The sequence below is a fragment of the Gorilla gorilla genome, chromosome 1, assembly GCF_029281585.2.
Source record: "Gorilla gorilla gorilla isolate KB3781 chromosome 1, NHGRI_mGorGor1-v2.1_pri, whole genome shotgun sequence".
Lineage (NCBI taxonomy): Eukaryota > Metazoa > Chordata > Mammalia > Primates > Hominidae > Gorilla > Gorilla gorilla.
This window is the reverse complement of record NC_073224.2, coordinates 128,541,038-128,558,568: the sequence shown is the minus strand read 5'-3', so window position 1 is coordinate 128,558,568 and position 17,531 is coordinate 128,541,038. Positions and strand designations below refer to the sequence as shown.

The following is a 17,531-nucleotide window of genomic DNA, read 5'->3' as shown; positions in this document are numbered from 1 at the left end:
TAGGAAAAAAAGAAGTGTGTTGTCTCAGAAACTGAGAGGAGCTTCTAGAAGATAACTTTAAAGCTGTTGCAGCAGACAAGGAGAACAAAACTGCAATTGCCATGGAATTTATTACTTAAAATTGCCACTTAAGTAACATAACAGTTTTCTAGTCATGTAATTATTTCTCCAAGAAACTCAATCTAGATTACTATTTAATTTTGCCTCATAACAGTCCTGAAGATGGGCCACTGTTTTGTTTATGAAATGGTAAAGGGACACCAGAAAAGTTTTGTGACTAACTGAAGGATACACAGCCAGGAACTGATTGAGGTATCTTTGAGTTTTCAGATGTCTATCTAAAAATACTGTGACTGCAGTCTTAAAATTGAAAGTGATGCTGGGATTGAGTGTGTACACATGAAACTTATTTCCATTAATGGACCATCACCTATATCTACTACTCCTAAGTTATCAATAGGATTGAGGCAAAGGCATTATAGGTAAAGTTGAGTGTATCTTTGTCCTGTAAATGATTATTTTGAATTACAGTATCTATACTGCATTTGTGTTTGATAAGTATAGCCAATGAACTATTCAAATATTTGAGTACATATTATATATCAGACATTATTCTAGATCTTGGGAGTGTATTTGTGGAAAAAAAAAAGACATTTTTCTCTTTTCTTGTGGAGCTTACAGTCTGGTGGAAGAAAGGAGGTGGTAAGCTATAAATTAGGGCCTTTAGGCTCCAGACAAAGGGTTTGGATTGTATTCTAAGTGCTGATTGCTATGGGAAGACATTGTAGGTTTTTAAGCAGAGAGTGATGTGATTTGATCAAGATTTGACTACCTGTCTGAGGAAAGTAATGAATTTCCTTCAAATGCCAAAGAAAATAAGTTACTTAGCATTTCACAGATTCTCTGTCAGATTGTAAATATGTTCCTGTTCAGAGGTCAGCACTGTTCTTTTATTTAAATACAATAATAAAGATTTTATTTCTTTTTAGGGCTCATAGTTGTTGACCATCCTGAACTTTCAAAGCAGTCTTCCTTCTGAAGATGCCTCATTTTCTGAATATGCTGCTTCATATTTTCTGCTTTCAATAAACTGTCATGACAGTTTCCACTGTAGTCATATATATGACTGATACAACACACTGACCATGCTTTCTATATTTCATAACTTGCAGTTTTTCTAGTGATATTTAACCAGACTCCCTTGCTAAAAAATAGTTTAGAGGGTCTTTTTGTGAAATGGCTGTTATCCTATGCAAATAAGATACATGTGTGTATACAGTTTTTAAGTGCTGAATTTATCTGACCTTTCTGAGGTAACCAGCAGATTCCTTTTTACCTAGGAAAAGGACTTAATGAAAAATTTTTATGCATCAGCCTAAGTCATTACACCAGTGTCTGCAATATAATTATTACAGGTAAAATTATTAACACTTTGGGATGCTGTATTTGTATATGTTTTTTATTACACAGTTTAAGACCTATTGGGAAAATTAATGTTTCATAAAATTGATTTTCATTTTAGCAAATAGAAATTGACTATCAGAGGCCAGGCGCAGTGGCTCACGCCTGTAATCCCAGCACTGTGGGAGGCCAAGGTGGTTGGATCATGAGGTCAGGAATTTGAGACCAGCTTGGCCAACATAGTAAAACGTGTCTCTACTAAAAATACAAAAAATTAGCCGGGCGTGGTGGCGCATGCCTGTAATCCCAGCTATTCGGGAGGCTGAGGCAGGAGAATCGCTTGAACCCGGGAGGTAGAGGTTGCAGTGAGCCGAGATCACACCATTGCACTCCAGCCCGGGTGACAGTGCAAGACTCCGTCTCAAAAAAAAAAAAAAAGTTGCCTATCAGGCTGGGCGCTGAGTCTTGCACCTGTAATCCCAGCGCTTTGGGAGGCTGAGGTGGGAGGATTGCTTGAGCCCAGGAGTGCAAGATGTATCTCTAAAAAAAAAAAAAAAAAATTGAGTATCAGTAGTTTTACCTAGCTCCCAAGATAAGTATCTTTCTTTCTTTCTTTTTTTGTGATGGAGTCTTGCACTACTGCCCTGGCTGTAGTGCAATGGCGTGATCTTGGCTCACTGCAACCTCTGCCTCCTGGGTTCAAGCGATTCTCCTGCCTCAGCCTCCGGAGTAGCTGCAATTATAGGTGCCTGCCACCACACCCGGCTAATTTTTTGTATTTTTAGTAGTGTTGGGGTTTCACTCTGTTCGCTAGGCTGGTCTTGAACTCCTGACCTCGTGATCTGCCCACCTTGGCCTCCCAAAGTGCTGGGATTACAGGCATGAGCCATCGCGCCCAGCCTACGATAAGTATCTTAATATACGTCATTTGTGTATATTTATGTACAGAAACACTTCAGTAAACTAGACCCCTTAATTGGAATTTTTCTGCATTCTATGGCAGAGGTCTCAACTCTGGCTGTACAATGGAATCACCTGAGGAACTTTAATAACGATGACTGGGGCCCACTCTCAGAGATTCATATAAATTGATGTAGATTGAGTGGGTTTCTGCAAAGGCCCAGGTTTGTTTTCATTTTGTTTTAAGTGCTCCCAGGTGATTGTAACGTGCAGTCAGGGTTGACAACCACTGCTCTAGAGACACATTTTATACCTACAAACACACACAATCAGCCTTTTAAGGATTGCTTGAAAATCAAAACACAAAACTTTGAGAATGTAATTTGGGTTCAGTACAGTATGTATATTGCTCGGTCTTCTAGAATCTGTTATTGAAGTGTGGTCCTCAGACCAACAGCATTAGTCTCAGCCGGAAGCTTATTAGAAATGCAGAATTGCAGGGCCTTATCCCAAACCCACTGAATGGAACAAGATCCTCAGGTGATTTGTACATATATAAGTTTGAGAAGCAGTACTTTAGATGTAGATATAAATGTTCTGTGTGATAAAAATTGATAATTAGAATCTTCTTCCATGTGCATAGGATTCTCAGATTTGTGCATTAGTCAGTGACATTTACTGTAAAGCATTTTTAAAAATACTTTCAACAAGAAAAGTGGAACAAAGGAGTTCTTACTTAGTGAGCCTCAGGTGACCAGAAAATTACCAGAGGTCTCTGTCACCAAGGTAGGGGAAAGGGTTACTATTTTGCCTATCCTAGTTGGTTGGTTCTTGATTACTTTGCTCTGCTTATCTCTTTTCTTGCCTTCCCATTCTATCCTCGTCACCTGTCTTCTTTATGAGATAGAAAATGTTACTTTTTTACAAGTACAGGTGCAGATATTGGAGACACTCTGCTAATAGGTGCTGCAGGATTTAGGAAATTTGGTAGTGGTAGGTTTAGAGCTTTCTGTGAGGGGATAGTTATGGGCAGGATTGAGGAATGGTTCCTAATTGCCTTTGTTTCTTAAGTGTAGTATACTAACTTCATAAATCAATTTTCCTTACATAACAAGAATCAAATACCTATTAAAGTACACAGTGACAAATAATGTATTAAGATTCATATGTATTGAATGGTTCAGTATGAATGCTCAGGGACAAATAATGTATTAAGATTCATGTATTAAAGGGAATGGTTCAATATGAGTGTTCAGATAGTACTCTAAATTGCAGTGTATCAAATTAGGTTCAGGAAAGACATTTTTAGTTTTTTTTTTTTTTTTTTTTTTTGAGACAGTGTCTCACTCTTGTCATCCAGACTGGAGTGCAGTGGTACAGTCTCAGCTCACTGCAACCTCCACCTCCAGGGCTTAAGTGATCCTTCCACCTCAACCTCCCAAGTAGCTGGGACTATAGGCATGCACCACACTGGGTAATTTTTGTATTTTAATTAGAGGCAGAGTTTCACTATGTCACCCAGGCTGGTCTTGAACTCCTGGACTCAAGCAATCCACCTGCCTCAGCCTCCCAAAGTGCTAGAATTACAAGCATGAGTCACTGCGCACGGCCAGGAATGACCTTTTTTTTTTTTTTTTTTTTTTTTCTTTGAGACAGAGTCTTGCACTGTTGTTCAGGCTGGAATGCAGTGGCACCATCTCGGCTCACTGCAACCTCCGCCTCCCAGGTTCAGGTGATTATCCTGCCTCAGCCTCCCGAGTAGCTGGGACTACAAGCACGAGCCACCAAGCCTGGATAATTTTTGTATTTTTAGTAGAGATGGGGTTTCGCCATGTTGGCCAGGCTGGTCTTGAACTCCTGACCTCCTGCCTCGGCCTCCCAAAGCGCTAGGATTGCAGGCATGAGCCACTGTACCTGGCCTGATACTTTTAATATGTAAGTTTTTCATACTCAGAGGCACATGAAGAGATAAAATAATGTGTAAATTTTTATGATAAAAGAATCTCAAATACATTCACCAAGCAACCATGTGGATTTCAATTGAAAAATTGTACTCAATCCCACAATTTTAAAATTTCTAAATTGGTATATGTGACTTAGAGGGATTTTTTTTCATCAAGCACAACAATGCCAACGTCTCTAGAAGACTTTTCAAAGGTTCATTTGTAATTTATAGATTTCTCCTAGAAATGAGAGGTTTTTAGTGGAGACTTAACCTATGTCATCATTTCTCCTGACAAATTTCATTTGTTAAATTTACCCTTTGCAGTGCTGTAATCTTACTGAAAGTTCACTCCACAAAAGGAATGGATTCATCTGAACTTTAAGATTTAGTGAATGAAACTACTTTATAATGTATGAGTGCTTTTTTCCTTTAATGTAGTAGTTTAAAAGGGTTTTGGACCTTCAGAGACACCCTCTCTTCTGTTTGCTGCTCCTTAATTTTAGTAGTCTGAAGCCCTAATAAAAATTTTTTTAACATGTGGTGTTAGATCTCCCTCCTCAATATTTTTTAAAGCCAATTTTAAAGGGAGCATTTCTAAGTACAGTAATTGGTTAAACATCTTTTTTCCCCCTGGGTTTCTTTTTAGGAACTACTGACAAAAACCTATAGTCGACTTTGGGATCTGACTTTATTATTCAGCAACTCAAAGATGAGTTCTAATTGGCAGACTTCTGGCACTGGCACTTGTCCTCCTGTTTCTATAGAAACTGGGTTGGAAGTCAGAGCTGCACAAAGGGAAAGGGTAAGTTTCTTTTAATTCCATATTTATAAACCCATATCTTATTAACTGTGACATGTTGTCAGTTTTCACATAAGAATATACATCCTTGAACTAGAACTCAAATACGTACTACTGATTTTCACTTGAGTGGAAACTGACATCAAGTCACTAAATATAATAGGAGGGTTTAAATATGGATTTATTTTTCTTGTGACTGACTTCACATTTCTTGAAGCAGTGAACTCAATGTCAATTCGCACTTTCAGCTATTTTTAATTTGGGGGTCATAAAATTGTTTTTTATTGTCTTAGATCTTATTCTCTTGTACTTCTCTGGTAAGTGAAAATTGGAAGGACATTTTGAAAGTCTGCATGGATTATAAAATCTTGTAGCGAAGTCTGATTCTTCTTTCCATTATAAAGTACTATACTACTGATCAGTTTTTTTAGTCTCTCTACTCTCTTAGCCAAGCAGGATGAGTTCGTCTGTTGGGGCACATACATTTGTTTTCACCCGGGCAGACACCCATTATTTGTAGAACCTAAGACACCTGCCAGTTGGTGAGTCATCTTATTGCTATGGCTTCAGAGGACTGCTGTACAGCTGGAGTATTTAGGCTTGAAATTGTTTGATTAGGTATGATAAGCACATTCCTCTGATTTACAGGTTGCCATATATAGGTAACTTATATTGAACTGTGACTAGTTTTGAGGTAGTGGAGGGAAGGTAATATTTGCTGTTTCTCTTTAAAAGTTGTCTCACTTATTTCCTTGGTCCTGGCGTACTACCCTTAAGGGATGCACTTACTTTTTTCCTGCTAAAAGACATAAGATTGGTTGACACAAGTCAAAGGGTGGAACACCTTGCCATTACTTCTGCTCAATTTGTCACTTTTAAAAATAGTTTAAAAGCTGGAAGCTTGTCAATTGGAAAAGTAAACTCATTTTTAAAAATTTATTTTCACAAGGCAAATAATTAATGCCTTAAAGTGGCTTCTCTTTTTTAAAATTTAATTTAACTAATTCTACCCTGATGAATTCTCATTAAAAGTGTTGTATGCCTCCTTTGTTGGTTTCTGTTTTGCTCATTAGTGCTTGCACGAGGTAAAAATAGAAATGAATTTGTGGATTTTTTTTTGTTTGTTTGGAAGGTGGCTAGAAAAAACTTTAGTCTTTCGTTGTGTGCTATCAAGTATTCAGATGTATTCTCCACTACTTAATAAGGAGTAGCCAACTCATCCTGGCTTTAAAACTGAAAGTTCTATGTCTCAAGAACTCCTTTGTTTCTGTCTAGACCCAGACAGTCACCCTAATCCTAGTTCACTCTCTGTATCCCTAAAAAGGCCTAAGTTGTTATTGATTATCATTTTGAATGGAAGGAGATTTCATAATATACTAGCTTCTGTTGGAATGTATCAGGGATTACGTTGTTTATTTTTATTTTTATTTATTTTTTTGGGGTTCGGAGTCTTGTTCTGTCTCCCAGGCTGGAGTGCAGTGGTGCCATTTCGGCTCTCTGCAACCTCCACCTCCCAGGTTCAAGTGATTCTCCTATCTCAGCCTCCTGAGTAGCTGGGATTACAGGTGCCCACCACCATGCCTGGCTAATTTTTGTATTATTAGTAGAGACGGGGTTTCACCATGATGGCCAGGCTGGTTTCGAACTCCTGAGCTCAAGTGATCCACCCGCCTCGGCCTCCCAAAGTGCCAGGATTTCAGGCGCAAGCCACCATGCCTGGCCCCAGGTACTTTTTTCAAGAAATGACTTGTCTCTGATCCTAAGTCATGCCAGTCTAATTCTCACAGAAATAAAACATGAAGAATTTTAAATGGATTTTAAAAGTTGCTTTCAAGCACTTTAGTTATTTTTTTTGTTTGTGTATATGTTAAGACCATAGATGACAAATGTGAAACAATTGAGTAGATATTTGTGGCAAATGAGTAGCCACATGAGGCAAATATATAGATATAAAGCCTCATACAAGGTGATTCTGGCTTAAGAGAAACACTCAAGGCTTTTAAAAAGTATTGGGCTTTGGGCCAGGTGTGGTGGCTCATGCCTGTAATCCCAGCACTTTGGGAACCTGAATCGAGGATCACTTGAACTCGAGTTAAAGACCAGCCTGGGCGATGTGGCGAAACTCCGTCTCTACTAAAAATACAAAAATTAGCCAGGTGTGGTGGTGTGCACCTGTAGTCCCAGCTACTCTGGAGGCTGAGGGAGTCTGGGGCAGGAGAATTGCTCGAGCCTGGGAGACAGGTTGCACTGAGCTGATATTGCGCCACTGCGCTGGAGCCCAGGCAACATGAGTGAAACCCTGTCTCAATAAAAAGTATTGGGCTTTGGTTTTATATGAGGTCTTCAGAGAAACCACCGTCCAAGTTTTGCACTATGTCTCTCTTAAAAACAATTAAAATAATAGTGTATGATTTTTTTCCTCACATGGAAAAAGCTGATTTTACAGTTAGACAAATGTATTTACTGAACATATTTTGCAAACAGGACATAACACATACCTCAATTATTTGAAAAAAATCACAAAAGTATCATTTCAGTCCATATACGTATAATTGCTTTTAATAAAGTTAAACTCCTAGAGAATCATTAAAGAAGAAAAGCCAGGGGCCATGAGCTAATTAATCAGCACCAGTAATTAGGTTTTAAAATTGGCTTTGTTAAGGGCTAGCTTTAATCAAATAACTTGTTCTTAATTGCCTTTGTTCCTTATATATAAAATAGAAATAATAATAATACTTATCCATACTTTGTCACAGAATTAACGTGATGATAATGAGGTAATAGATGGGAAAGAACTCCAAATAGTTAACAGTACCATAAGGTAGAGTTTTAGTGTCAGAAATAGTATTTTACAATGACATATATGGAAAACTCCTTCTTTTATAATGATGGAAATATCCTAACAGTTTTAAACATAACCCAAGAAGTAGCAGAGAAGAAAGTATACTGAAGTATACTGAACTTTTATGTTCAAATTACAATAGCTCTACTAGATATGTGTGTATATTTTAAGGCTTACAATTTGTAAACACTCCAACTATTAATAATAACGTATTAAGGAATTATAAATGGCCCTGTACGTAGGCATTATTTTCTCTTTAATCAGGTTCACTGAGTATTGGGAGAACTAAGAAAGTTAATTATCTTAACAACTACATTATTATTGCATTGTAGCAGATGTATTTTGTGGTTTTAATTTTGACGGAGGTGGAGGATGGGGGGTGGTTCTTAGGTACTTTGCATATTTGCATTCTCTTTTTTTTTTTTTTTTTTTTTTTTTTTTGAGACGAAGTCTTGCTCTGTCATCCAGGCTGGAGTGCAGAGGCACAATCATAGCTCACTGCAGCCTCCACCACCTGGGCTCGAGTGATCTTCCTGCCTCAGCCCCCCGAGTAGCTTGGACTACAGGCGTGTGCCACCCTGTCCAGCTAATTTTAAACAATTTTTTGTAGAGATGGGGCTCACTGTGTTGCCCAGGCTGGTCTTGAACTCCTGATCACTCAAGTGATCCTCCCACCTCAGCCTCCCAAAGTGCCGGATTACAGGTGTGAGCCACCTGGCCTGCATTCTCCTTTTTGTTTCAATACAGACATTAAAATTTTAGGCCAATTTGAGTTAGATTTTTATTATAACTGCTTTCAATTAAATCAGCTTCATAATCTGTTGATACTGCCAAGAAGCCAGAGTAATGTAAAGGAGAAAGAGTAGGGTTTTGTGTTAGATTGTGTTTGAATTATTACTCCACTACTCACTGGGTATTTAATTTCTTTGACCTTCAGGCTGGGCATGGTGGCTCATGCCTGTAATCCCAGCATTTGGAGAGGCCCAGGTGGGCAAATCACCTGAGGTCAGGAGTTCAAGACCAGCCTGGCCAACATGGCAAAACCACATCTCTACTAAAAGTACGAAAATTAGCTGGGCCTGATGGCGGGCGTCTGTAATCCCAGCTACTTGGGAGGCTGAGGCATGAAAATTGCTTGAACCCGGGAGGTGGAGGTTGCAGTGAGCCCAGATCATGTCATTGCACTCTAGCCTGGGTGACAAGAGTGAAACTCCATCTCAAATAAAACTGAATTATTTTAAAAAATAATAATTTATTTGACCTTCAGTTTCTTCATTTGTAGAATGGGCATCATAGTATGGTATCTCTATCTGCTTCTGAAGGTTATCATGAAGACTAAATAGGATATTTGTCAGCTGGGTGCGGTGGCTCACACCTGTATTCCCAGCACTTTGGGAGGCTGACACGGGAGATTCACTTGAGCCTAGGAGTTCTAGACCAGCCTGGGCAACATGGCAAAACCCCATCTCTACCAAAAATACAAAACTTTGCCAGGCGTGGTGCACGTCTGAGGTCCCAGCTACTTGGGAGGCTGAGGTGGGAGGATCACTGGAGCCCAGGAAGTAGAGGCTGCAGTGAGCTGTGATTGTGCCACTGCACACCAGCCTGGGTAACAGAGCGAGACCTGGTCTCAAATAAAAATTTTTTGAAAGAAAATTGTTTTTTTAAAAAAGGTATGTGTCTACCTCAGTAACTGGTGTATTATTAGATGTTGAAGTGAAGTTATTCACCACCCTACTGCCCCAAGCGCACTTACTCATATGTAAGTTGTGTAATATTTGTTTCCTCTTTGTTTTATGGAATCTCTTGAGGGGGAAGAAAAAATCAGCAACTATTATGCTTTTCTTGAAACTCCATATATAGCTGGGATGATATTCCTGCATTATGGATTCCTAGAAATGTTTTATATGGCATCTTATTGTCCACAAAAATGACAACATAGCAGTAAATGAACAGGAACATCATAAGTTAATTGTTAATATGATGAACGCATTAGTTATAGAAGTCGTTAGCTTTCTGTAGTCTTGGGATTCAGGCTTTCTTAATTCACACCACCCAGGTTTAGAGGGCCTATTTCTATTGAGTAGGATAAAGAACTTCTCTGTTGCATGAGATTCATAAAACCTAAGAATTCAATTTGGAGTTCTTTAGTTGGTCCCACTTAAAATGTACAGCTTGCTTAGCTAGGAGGAAGGATCAGGTTGCTCTAGGTAGTTGAAGTCCCTTTTAAAAATAATTGCTACTCTAAAGAGAAGGAGGAATTAATGAAAGTGGTTCATAAAATCATTGATTTCTTTTATCTTTTGTTTTGACATGAAAGCAGAATGGACATTAGCAGCTACTATATATAAAGGGCATTTTGCCTGGTGTAAGTATATTTTCTTTTTCTTTTTTTTTTTTTTTTGAGATGGAGTCTCGCTCTGTTGCCCAGGCTGGAGTGCAGTGGCATGATCTCACTGCCACCTCCGCCTCCCGGGTTCAAGCGATTCTCCTGCCTCAGCCTCCTAAGTAGCTGGGACTACAGGCGTGCACCACTGTGCCCAGCTAATTTTTGTATTTTTAGTAGAGACAGAGTTTCACCATGTTGGCTAGGCTGGTCTTGAACTCCTGACCTCAAGTGATCCATCCGCCTCAGCTCTCAAAGTGCTAGGATTGAAGGTGTGATCAACCATGCCCGGCACAAGTATATTTTCATGGGTTTAGTCCTCACAGTATATCTGTGAGGTAGGTTGGTGATATTTTCATTTTACAGAGCAGGTAATTGGGTCTCAGATAAGTTAAGTAACTTTCATGAGGGCATATGGTAACAAGTGGCAGAGCTGATATTTATTGTTAGTTAACTATTTTTGCTGTTTGTATGTGTAAGGGGTGGTTTTTTTTCGTATTTTGTTACATGTAAAATGTAAAAATATTAGACATCCACATCTAAATGTAAAAATGACATTTCTTTTTTTTTAAGTCAGAAAACCAGTTTTCTTTTTTCTTTTGCTTTAGTCAGAAAGCCATAAAAACCATATTTAAATAGGATCAACTACTGTTTTTTAACATAACTGAGATTTGAACCGAGATTAATTTGGTTCCAAAGCTTATGCTAGGCCTTGGAGAATACAAAGATGAATGAAACCCCATTCATCTTGTTGATCTTGCAGACTAATGGAAAGGATTGACATGTGAGTTCATGTAGTACTCTGTTAAAAGTTAGATAGGATTCCAGATGAGAATGACAATGCTGGGGAAGATTTTTCCAAAGGAGGTAGCCTTTGAGTGAGTCAGATAGTGAAAAGTGAAATGGTGCCTGGTAGAGAAGGCATACATAGGCAGTGACGGGGTATGGAGCTAAAAGCAGTCTTCTAGAGTTTTTCTCTGTAAGGAATTAATAGACATTTTAAAGCAGAGAGGAATGGAAGAGTGGAATAACGATGATGGTAATAGTTTAAGAAGCATTTTGGACCAGGCATGGAGGCTCACGCCTGTAATCCCACCATTTCAGGAGGCCGAGGCGGGTGGATCACTTGAGGTCAGGAGTTTGAGACCAGTCTGGCCAAGATGGTGAAACCCTGTCTTTATTAAAAATAACAAAAATTAGCCGGGCATGGTGGCCGATGCCGGTGATCCCAGCTGCTTGGGAGACTGAGGCAGGAGAATAGCTTGAACTCTGGAGGCGGAGTTTGCAGTGAGCCGAGATCATACCACTGCACTCCAGCCTGGGCGACAGAGTGAGACCCTGTCTCAAAAAAAAAAAAAAAAAAAGCATTCAGAAGGAGATGCTAAGGGAGGTTGGTGGTATAAGAAACATCTTTTAATTTAAACATATTTCCCATTAAAACCACCTATTCAACTTTCATGTAAATCTTGTAAAGAGACGTTTCGATATTTAGTGTGAATATTTTGTTAATTAGATGTAGCAGAAAAATAACGCTTTGATGGGCAAAATTGCTGTTCAGATGATCTTGAAATAAAGAAGTTTTTAAAGCAATTTTTATATACTTTTTATTATTTAGCAATACATGTTTATCATAGAAATTTAAGAACCTAAGTAATACAAAGAAAGTAAGGATTACCTTTAATTAAGAACCTAAGTAATACAAAGAAAGTAAGGATTACCTTTAATCAATAAACAAAGATAAACTTTTGGAGGGAGCATATACCATTCCAGTCACTAAGTAAGGTTTTAATATTCAGATTCCAGAATTCTGATCAATCAATGGCTATATTTCACACTTCTTTAAAAAATTTTCTATCTTTACATATTTTAGTGACTGAATTACCATGGCGTAATTGAGAGTTTGGATATATTATGGTACATTCCGATTTCTATTTAATACATAAGGTACCTGATTAAAATTTTAGCCTATTTGGTTAAATACTAACAATACAGGTTGCTATTACTCTTGTCTTACTACCAATTAGACATTTCTCAGAATGCTAAAGCAAGAAGGAACCTTAAAAACTTATCTGGCCGCGCCCAGTGGCTCATGCCTGTAATCCCAGCACTTTGGAGGACAATGCGGGCGGATCACGAGGTCAGGAGATGGAGACCATCCTGGCTAACATGGTGAAACCCCGCCTCTACTAAAAATACAAAAAATTAGCTGGGTGTGGTGGCGTGTGCCTGTAGTCCCAGCTACTTGGGAGGCTGAGGCAGGAGAATCCCTTGAACCCAGGAGGCGGAGATTACAGTGAGCCGAGATTGCGCCACTGCACTCCAGCCTGGGCGAAAGAGCGAGACTCCATCTCAAAAAAAAAAAAAAAAAATTGTTTTCCTTCTCATGTTACAAATGTAGATGCGATGTGTTTCTTTCAAGCTTTTGTTTCCAATGACATTAGTTTAGGTTTTCTTTTGTTTAGCTCTCACTTGATTGCAGTCTTCTTTCTTTCAGGTCAGACTGTTTTTCCATCTTTCGGCCAATGGTACAAAAAAAAAGGAAACTGAAGAGAGGAGATAGCATATGCCAGAGAAGTAGAAAGAGCCATTGTATGTCTGGGTATAATCATATAACCAGCCTGGAAGGAAGGAATGATTTCTGTTAGGGAAGGAAATTTTGCCATTAGTAACTCTCAGCCATGAATAGCTCCTCAAAGCAAGGAGCCTCCTGTATTGTGACCCATTTGAACTTAGTGAAGCTTCTTAGCTGCCCTATTTTTCACTGATGAAGTTGAATCAGCTCCACCTGAGTTAGGGACTTACACCATCTCCAATCTTACAGTGGAAGTTGGAGAAAATTAGGAACACATACCATTTTATTTTACCATGAATTTTATTAGAAGACCACTATTATGAAGAAAATAATCATAAATTATTGTTTTCCAAAGAAAAAAAGAAGTGATAATAATCAGTTTTCTTTTTTTTCCTTTACTAAACAAAGACTTGAGTACTTACGATATTCCTGTTAATATTGCTAGGTGTTGAGGATACACTAGTGAGCCAAAACAGATATGGTCCTTGCCCTCACAGAACTTTAGTGGGGAGATAGGTACCAACCACATAAATAATATGTGATAAGTGCTATGAAGGGAAGGTGCAGGAGGCTATCAGAATATATGAGAAGGAACTGACTGCTTGATCACGTGGGTTAAACAATGACAAGTTCCCCCCTGAAATCTAAATGCTTTTTTTTTTTTTTTTTTTGAGACAGAGGCTTGCTTTGTCACCCAGGTTGGAGTGGTGTAGTGGCATGATCTCTGCTTTGCTTACTGCAACCTCCACCTCCTGGGTTCAAGCAGTTCTCCTGCCTCAGCCTCCCAAGTAGCTGGGATTACAGGTGCCCGCCACCACACCCGGCTAATTTTTGTGTTTTTAGTAGAGACGGAGTTTCGCCATGTTGGCCAGGGTGGTCTTGAACTCCTGACCTCCAGTGATCCGCCTACCTCGGCCTCCCAAAGTGCTGGGATTATAAGTGTGAGCCACTGCGCCTGGTCCTAAGTGCTTTTTAAAAGCATAAGTTGGAGGGTCTTCAAAGTCTTTTGGCTGATGGCACATACTAAAACTTAAGCGAAACACTTTTTTTTTTTTTTTTAACTGAGTAGGTGATAGCAAAGAATATTTATGCTAAGGCACATCATTGCAAAAGTCAACACTGAAAAAAGCAAATAATGTCCTTAGTATTATCATGACAATAATTTTGGCCTCCTGGACTTCCTAAAGGGTCTCAAGGATCTCTGGGGGTCTGTTGACCTCACTTTGAGAAGTTCTTTTCTAAAGTATAGTATGTATATTATATCTGATCACTTATTCAAGAAATTTCAGTGCTGTATGGCAGCACAGGTCTGGGTTTCAGGGATATACCCCTGAACAAAATAGATGAAAATATCTGCCCTCATGGAGCTTACATTGTGTCTTTGATTTTTCCCTTCTATCTTAGATCATGATGCCTCACTGGATATGTAGAGTATACCCTCCCCCACCTTTTTCTTCTGGTCTGCTTGTCTCATCTCCTCTTTGTTCTGTTATGGACAAAGAGGAGATGAGACAAGCAGACCAGAAAAAATTGACTTAATTTATTTTTATTTTATAGCTCTGTGTTTCCTATTGTTAATGTAAAAAATAAGTGAGTAGAATGTTTTATAACCTCTTAAGTTCAACTAACTTTAAGTTGCTTTTTACTTACTGACTCCTGTTTGATTAGTGACCTCTATTAAATGTTTCTTGGAGTTACTGGAGTGAAAACAACTGGACAAGTCTTTGTGTTATGTTGATTGTTATTGACCTATAGATCTCTAAGAAATAGGTGACTAGTCTCTGAACTCTTGTAGACATTTCTAGAAAGGAAGGAGTATAGAAGGTAGCAGTCCTTACCCTCCCATCCCTTGTCATTCTTGCCTTAGTCCTGCCAACACAGCAAATGTATTAGAGTATATGTGTCTGTGTATGTATATGTGTATATATAAAACCTGTGAATTATAAAATAGTGGTCTCAGAAGTAACACCCTGGGGAAAGACTAGGAATTCTTGGACAAAAAGGTAGACAGTGCTACTAAAATGTCAGGTAGCACAGCTAAAAATAGTAAAAATGGATTGAAGAGAAAAACTGTTTATAAGCCTTTTCTTTCTTTTCTTTCCTTTTTTTAAAATTTCTTGTAGAGACTGGATCTAAGTTACCCACGCTAGTCTCAAATTCCTGGCCCCAAGTCATCCTCCTGCATTGGCCTCCCAAAGTGCTGGGATTATAGGTGTGAGCCATCATGCCGACCAAGTCTTTTATTTTACACACACACACACACACACACACACACACACTCTTTCTCTCTCTCTCTCTCACTCACTCACTTTTTTTTTTTGTTTTTTGAGACAGAGCCTCGCTCTGTCACCCAGGCTGGAGTGAGTTGCGCAATCTCGGCTCACTGCAACCTCCGACCCGCAGGTTCAAGTGATTCTCTTGCCTCAGCCTCATGAGTTGCTGGGATTATAGGTGCCTACCACCACACCCGGCTCATTTTTTTGTATTTTTAGTAGAGATGGGGTTTCGCCATGTTGGCCAGGTTGGTCTCAAACTCCTGATCTCAGGTGATCCGCCTGCCTCAGCCTTCTAAAGTGCTTGGATTTCACTCACTCTTAGAATGCTGTTTCTGAAACATTAAGTATTAAAATATAGCCATGTGGCACATAACAGGACAAACCTCATGAGGTTATGATATGCATTTTTACTGTATCTGTGTTTAGATACATGAATACTTTGGATACACGAGTATCTTTCTATGTTTATATACAGTTGCCTACAGTACTCAGCACAGTAACATGCTGTATAGATTTGTAGCCTAGGAGCAATAGGCTCTACCATATAGCCTAGGTGTGTGTAGGTATACTGTTCATATGACAATGAAATCATCTAACAACACATTTCTCAGAATGTATCCCTGTTAAATAACTCATGACTATATTTAATATATTTTCTTACCAGGGCGGGGAATTGTTTAGCATGTTTTAGAATTATTTCTATGTATTTCCATGCAAAATTAGGTAAAATAAAACCTGGATGAAATAATTGTTGTAAATCTGTTTCTCCCAGTCATATTTGATCATTGAGATATTTATATTTTTTAGATTCTAAATTAAGATCCAATTGCCATTCAATAGGATAATAGTATACAGCTGAGTATTTAGTTTTAGGATGCTGTTTATACTAGCAAATATGAGGTAAAATGTAGGATGCAGAAATATACATATGACTGATCATTTTATGAAAGTATTAGTTGTTAAAATCAAGCTTATATTTAAGTGGCTACTAGGTTAGTTAAGTTTTGAGCTTCATTGCTATTGAAACATCTACTTTATTTGATTGGAATAACTAGCCATTCTCTACTGCTGAAAGTAAAAGGATTGGCCAGGCACAGTGGCTCATGCCTGTAATCCTAGCACTTTGGAAGGCCAAGGCAGGCAGATCACTTGAGCCCAAGAGTTCAAGGCCAGACTGGGCAATGTGGTGAGACCCTATCTCTACAAAAAAGAAGTAATAAATTAGCTGGGTGTTGGCCAGGCGTGATGGCTCATGCCTATAATCTTAGCACTTTGGGAGGCCAAGGTAGAAGGATGACTTGAACTTAGGAGTTCAAGACCAGCCTGGGCAACACAGTCAGACTTTGTCCCTATTCTATCAAAAATTAAAATTAAATTTAGAAAAATATTGGAAAAGAATAAAGAAAAAGTTAAAGAAAAAAAAGCCAGGTGTCATGGCACATGCCTGTAGTCCCAGCTACTCAGGAGGCTGAGTTGGGAGGATCACTTGAGCCCAGGAGGTTGAGGCCACAGTGAGCTGTGATTGTGTCACTGCCCTCCAGCCTGGGCAATAGAGGGAGAGCCTGTCTCAAAAATTTAAAATATATATATATATATATATATATATATATAGGGAGAGAGAACGAGTGTCTGATTTTATTAGATCTCTGTATTTTTTTGGTAACAGTATGAAAAATCTGTTCAGACGCACTTCGGACCCTAAACGGTTTAATGCTTCTAAGTAAATTTTTGTTTTTTTTGAGAGGAATCTCACTGTCGCCCAGGCTGGAGTGCAGTGGCGCAATCTCCACTCACTCCCAGCTCCGCCTCCCGGATTCACACCATTCTCCTGCCTCAGCCTCCCGAGTAGCTGGGACCATAAGCGTCCGCCACCGTGCCCGGCTAATTTTTTGTATTTTTAGTAGAGACAGGGTTTCACCATGTTAGCCAGGATGGTCTCGATCTCCTGACCTCGTGATCCGCCCGCCTCGGCCTCCCAAAGTGCTGGGATTACAGGCGTGAGCCACTGCGCCCAGCCAAGTAAATATTTTTAAAAGAAAGTATTGTTGATAGTTCAGAAGCCACTGTATTCTCACCATTTTAAATGGAAGCACACACATAAGTTGACATTCAAAAGACTAGATTCCTTTGTGGTCATAGCATAAGCATTGTGAACGTCAGAGAAAGACAAGATTACATACCAGTTATAATCTAGGATAATGTGCATGTATCTGAATGTTCACTCTATGCCTGGTATTACTGTATGTAGCCAGCACTCTGAGGAATAAACTGGCAGCTGATGCAGAATTAAGCTGAAGACCTCTGTAAGCATTTCCTTGGTGTCTACAGGCTACCTGCGTCAGATTTACCTGAGATGCATGTTAATAATGCAGATTCATTGGATTCTGTCAAGCATAACTCCATCCTGGGT

The 17,531-nt window shown here is 39.0% G+C and overlaps 1 protein-coding gene across 1 annotated transcript in view; it reads right to left on the bottom strand.

The window, feature by feature from the left end:
- Positions 1-11,863: 11,863 nt before the first annotated feature.
- SLC16A4 (solute carrier family 16 member 4) overlaps positions 11,864-17,531 on the bottom strand; it is a 28,684-nt gene continuing 23,016 nt past the window's right edge. Inside the window, 2 exon segments of the mRNA XM_004026304.5 lie at positions 11,864-12,841; positions 12,844-12,891. Of these exon segments, the coding sequence (XP_004026353.2) occupies positions 12,732-12,841; positions 12,844-12,891 (158 nt within the window). The 3' untranslated portion in view covers positions 11,864-12,731.